This window comes from Myotis nattereri, assembly GCF_964212035.1.
Source record: "Myotis nattereri genome assembly, chromosome: X".
NCBI classification, from domain to species: Eukaryota; Metazoa; Chordata; class Mammalia; order Chiroptera; family Vespertilionidae; genus Myotis; species Myotis nattereri.
This window is the reverse complement of record NC_138078.1, coordinates 1,677,966-1,683,520: the sequence shown is the minus strand read 5'-3', so window position 1 is coordinate 1,683,520 and position 5,555 is coordinate 1,677,966. Positions and strand designations below refer to the sequence as shown.

The window sequence follows — 5,555 nt, the reverse complement described above, 5'->3', positions numbered from 1 at the left end:
GAGCGAGAAACATCAGTGATGAGAGGGAATCATACATTGGGTGCCTCCTGCACACGCCCTACTGGGGATTGAGTCAACAAGCAGAGCTTGTGCCCTTGACCAGAATCTAACCTGGGACCTTACAGAGTGCACAGTCCAACCCTCTATCCACTGAGCCAAACAAGCTAGGGCTCATTGGTTAAATCTTGTCTGTGCATTAACCAGCAATTGAACCGTGACCTCCGGGTTCAAAAGTCATGCCACAGCCACTGAGAAACACCAGCTTGACTCAAAATGCTTTTATTGATTTGAGAGAGAGGCAGAGAGACAGAGAGAGAGAGAGAAAGGAGAAGAAGAAGATCAAGAAGAAGAACAAGAAGAAGAACAAGCAGAAAGAGAGAGAGAGAGGGGGAGAGGGAGAGAGAGAGAGAGAGAGTGAGAGGTAGAGAGAGAGAGAGAGAGAGAGAGAGGTGCTCTCGCACCAAGGGGGTGGCAGATAGAACAAAAGAGCTTATTAAAAATGTGACCAGAGCTATACACGTCCCACCGGCAGGCCAGCCGGATTGGGGCTCAGGTTGACAAGAGCCAGGGACCCCAGCACATGCCCTATGCGTCTTCCATCAGCTCAAGGATCATTTCCTCCACGCCATTCTGCTTGACATGATGCACGATGCGCCAGAACCTGCTCCTGTGGTCCATGTAGTGGCCTACAGGGTGGAGCCTCCACATGCAAGGCATGCTGCTTGAGGTCAGCGGGATGGTGATTAGTCCGATATCCTCACTGGGGATGTTTTCCTGGCGCAACCGTACTTGCAGGACACCTCTTCTGTTTATGACGTGATGCAGCCATGTGCGCTGGTACTCGTCCACATACACCGAGTGCCCATGGATCCTCAGGCTAAAGGGATGCGAGTTGAGGTGCACCTTCAACGGGAGCTCGGCCATGACCCCTCCGTGGTCCAAGGAGCAACAGCCACAGCTACTCAAAGCCTCTTGCTACTTTGTTCCTGGCATTGAAATACAGGGGATTGAGTCTCCAAACATATTTTACCTCGGCTTTTATCTTTATGGTTTTCACGGTTGTGTTTGTGGTTGCCTTTGGTTTATTTTGCAAATTTATAAATCTCAACTTTTCTTTCTTTTTAGCTTTAGATCTCTCTTCTCGAACAACCTGTACAAAACCTACTTGAAGTAAAATATGATTCTGTGAAGGGAACATGGTCCTATAGAACTTTTAAAACATATTTTAGCGGAAACCGGTTTGGCTCAGTGGATAGACTGTCGGCCTGCGGACTGAAAATTCCCAGGTTCGATTCCAGTCAAGGGCATGTACCTGGGTTGCGGTTACATCCCCAGTAGGAGATGTCCAAGAGGCAGCTGATGGATGTTTCTTTCTCATCGATGTTTCTAACTCTCTATCTCTCTCCCTTCCTCTCTGTAAAAAATCAATAATATATATATATATTTTAAATGACAGTTGACATACAACCTTAGGTTCATTTCAGGGTTACACCCCAATGATTAGACATTATATAATGGACCAAGAAATCATGCAATTAATCCCATACCCATCTGACACCATACACAGTTATAATATTACTAGAGGTTCATTGCCCAAAAATCTATGCACTGTGGAAGGTCCTTCAGTCAACCCTGGGGCCTCTCCCAGTTCGGGAACCCTTGAAGGATGTCCAACTGACGGCTTAGGCTAGCTTTAGTGCTCCCGTGGAGGCTGCTATAAACCCCTGTGCTTGCCAGCTGTGAGCCTGGCTTTTGGCTAAGCAGCAATCCCCTTGTGGGAGTGCCCTGACCACTGGTGGACAGCTCCTGACATGAGCATCTGCTCTCGCTGGTCAGTGCGTGTCATAGCGACCAGTCGTTCTGCCATGTGTTTGATTTGCATATTTGCCTTTTATTACATAGGATTCACTCAATGCTCTACTTTACTGTGCCATGAAGATTCTTTCATTTTTTTTTTATATAGTTTTACAGATTTCAGAGAGGGAGGGAGAGGGAGAGAAAAAGACAGGTCAACGATGACAGAGAATCACGGATTGGTTACCTCCTCATGCCCCCTACTGGGGATCAAGAGTGTAACCCGGGCATGTGCCATGACTGGGAATCAAATTGAATCTCCTGGTTCCTAGGTTTGAGCTAAACAACTGAGCCATGCCAGCCGGGCACATTTCATTTCCTTACCTTTCTTTTCTTTTTTTCTTAATTAAAACTATTAGGATGGTTCAACTTTTCTTTTTGTCCTGACACCACCACCTTCTTTATGATCATCTCAGAGAAAACTCACAAACCATAGAACAACCCATCCCATGGAAATACTATGCAAATAATATGCTTTACCTTTAACAGCTGGCAGAGGATCAATACTAACGTCAGCGTCCAGGTGGGCTTCTTAACAGCCGTCTTGCTTCTCAAGTGCTGGTGAGAGAGGCAAGACCAAAATATTTAGGGACAGACAGACACTGGGATAGCTGATTGGGTGAACTGGAAGCAAAGTGACAGGTGAAAGAGCAAGTAGGATTCCTGAGTTCTCATAACATCACAACAACAGCCATGCTCTTGGCAAGAGCAGTATGGTTTTGCCGCTAAACTCACTTCAGTCAACAAAGCCCAAATACCTCACTCAGAACAGACTCCATCACCAATCCTTCCTCCTCCTCCTCCCATCCACCTCTTTCTTACCTGTTCTTCTTGCTCTGAAAGCAAAGCACCGTTCTTCGCTCCTTTCCTCTGTGACCAGTATCTCCTTCCCCCTGTCACCTGCAGAAGAAAGGACATGACCATGATACCCATATTCCCAGGAGTCCATGTGCCAGGAATGTGTCCAGAAAAACCAGGTACCACTGATTCACACCGCAGAAACGAGTCCCGGAGACAGGTGGTCGTCAGGAAGGAAAGAGGTTTATTCAGGTGCCGGCAGCATGAGAAGATGGGGGAAGCTCGTCCCAAAACTCATCTGTACATCTCAGTGCAGGCAGAGACTTTTATTAGGAAGGAGAGGCCAAACAGAGCAAAAAGGTCAGGGGGTGGGGCTGGAGATGTTCTCTATGTGCCAGAAGGCACAGTCCAATCTGATAAGGATCTTGCAAGTTGTCAGGTGACGGTCCGTTGTGTGTCATCCTAGCTTTTGTCCTCCTGGGTCTAAGGTTGAAGGACATCAAATCTCCCAGAACTGTGAAGGTCAGAGTTTATATCTTCTAAAATTATTTCCTTATACAAACATGCTGTTTACCTACAAGCTTCATTATTAGTCAGAGTCTGTATTTACTGGAACAATGTGGAAAGAATGGGGAGGTGAGTTGTAATTCCCACTGTGACATAAATGCTGAGATACTTCAAGGCATTTCCACCTTTTGAAAAAGTCAAATTGGCCTTGGTCGGTTTGGCTCAGTGGATAGAGTGTCGGCCTTAGACCTGAAGGGTCCTGGGTTCCATTCCCGGTCAAGGGCACATGCCTAGTTTTTTGGATTGATCCCCAAGGTGGCACGTGCAGGAGGCAGCTGATCTAGATACTCTCATCTTGGATGTTTCTAACTCTCTCCCTCTCCTTTCCTCTCTGAAATCAATAAAAATATATTTGAAAAAAAAGAAAAAAATCAAATTGCCTCCCCAATATTCACAACCTGAACTGCAGTGCATAGAAATACCCAGAATCAGGCAAATGTCTAGGATCCTTGGAAAGAATAAAAATGCCTGTCTCCAACACGCTGGTTTGAAATCCCTAGCAGGGACAGGAATTTTTCATGGAAGGTGTGGTCGCATATTCCTTTCATTTTCGGACATCGGATCAACCCAATTCCAATGGAAGTTCTGATGTAAGCCTGCCCCTCTCCCCCAAAGGGTGAGATATCAAACAGCTGGGTAAGCAAACTCTTACATTCTTAAATATTCCTCTTTCATCAGCCCACACTTGACATCTATCCATAGCCTCTCATCCAAAGAATCATGCGGGCTTAGAAGTGTTAATATCATGGAGAAATGCATCCAATAAACCTCAACACATAGCCTTCTCTCTACTCTTAAAAATGACAAAGAGCATTCAATGACAGACACAGGCATCCCTGACTATAAAGTTCAAAAAAAAAAATTAATGTATTCATTTCAGGAGAGAGTCCTTGATTCTTTTCCAAGTAATTTTCAGCATAATCCCGTTAATACTTCCCTGAACTTAAGGTCTTTGTATTTGTGTTTGAATGAATCTCAGCCATAGGTTATAGCAACATGTATGTATCTTTAAAACAAGAAAGAACTAGTAGAGCAATTACTATCTATACTAATAAAGGGGTAATATGCTAATTAGACCAGATGTCTTCCAGACAATCTTCTGGATGTCCTTCCTGACAATGGTGGCCCGAGGAGAAGCCAGGACCGAGGAGAAGCCACCCGGGGTCCCGGGTGCCTGAACCCAGGTGGGGCAAAGCTGGCCCTGGTCCCAGGTGCCTGTCGTCAGCTGGCGTAGGGAAGCCTGGGTCCTGGGTGCAGGGGCTGAGGCAGAGGCAATTAGGGGAGATTAGGCCAGCAGGAGAGCAGATAGAGGCAATAGGGCCAACAGGCGAGCAGATAGAGGCATCAGGTCGCAGGGGAGAAGTTAGGGGCGATCAGTCAGGCAAACGAACAGTTAGGGGTGATCAGACCGGCACACAGAGGGGTTAGGGGCAATCAGGCAGGCAGGTGAGCAGTTAGGAGCCAGCAGTCCTGGATTGTGAGAGGAGAGTCCCAGATTGGGGAGGGGGTGAGGGACACCCCCCTTCCCATGCACGAGTTTCATGCACGGGGCCTCTAGTACTGAAATGATTGGCTTCAGTGGATTTTCTTCTCTTCTAGACTCCGTCATCACAGTCTGCTTTTAAAAAAGTATTTGCTGTTTTTACAAAGACCAAAGCGGTAGTTGGACATAATATATGACTTCCTACATATACTTCCACGTAATAGATGTTTTAGGGGATATTCATAAATATCAAATGCCAACTAAGTGCACGGGTTTTTAATACTCTGGGACACTGGTCTAAAGCCGGAGAACATATGTGCGTAACCCATAGACACAGTCAACAGTGGTGATGGCCACAGGAGAAGGGGGAGACACGGTGGAGGTCGGATAAGAGAGGGAAAATGGGGGCATCAGTAGTAATGACAACAATAAAAATAAAGTAAAAAAATAAATATGAGGCCCAGCTGTTGTGGCTGAGTGTTTGAGCGTCGACCTATGAACCAGGAGGTCACAGGTTCCATTCCCCATCAGGCACATTCCTGAGTTGCAGGCTCAATCCCCAGTAGGGGGTGTGCAGGACACAGCCAATCCATGGTTCTCTCTCATCATTAATGTTTCTCTCTCACTCCTTCTCCCTTCCTCTCAGAAATCCATAAAACATATTTATTCAAACACACACATACACACACATAAAACCAGAACTTTTTCTGAAGTGCAGTAGAGAAAACGATGCTTTCATTACTTTGAAGACATGGGGCGGGGGGGTGGGAGGAGTGTGTGATAATCTGAAATTATCCATAACCCTCCTTAAAAAAGGCCACTCTTGGGTCAGACCCCCAAAATCCAACAAGGA

The 5,555-nt window shown here is 46.1% G+C and overlaps 1 protein-coding gene across 1 annotated transcript; it reads right to left on the bottom strand.

Annotated features, from left to right (window-relative positions):
- Nucleotides 1-585: 585 nt before the first annotated feature.
- Nucleotides 586-924, bottom strand: LOC308511082 (protein p13 MTCP-1-like; the record flags this gene model as incomplete). The annotated part of the gene is made up of 1 exon (XM_081081095.1): nt 586-924. One exon carries the CDS (start codon nt 922-924, stop codon nt 586-588), a length of 339 nt encoding a protein of 112 aa, XP_080937221.1.
- Between the last annotated feature and the right edge of the window lie 4,631 nt (nt 925-5,555).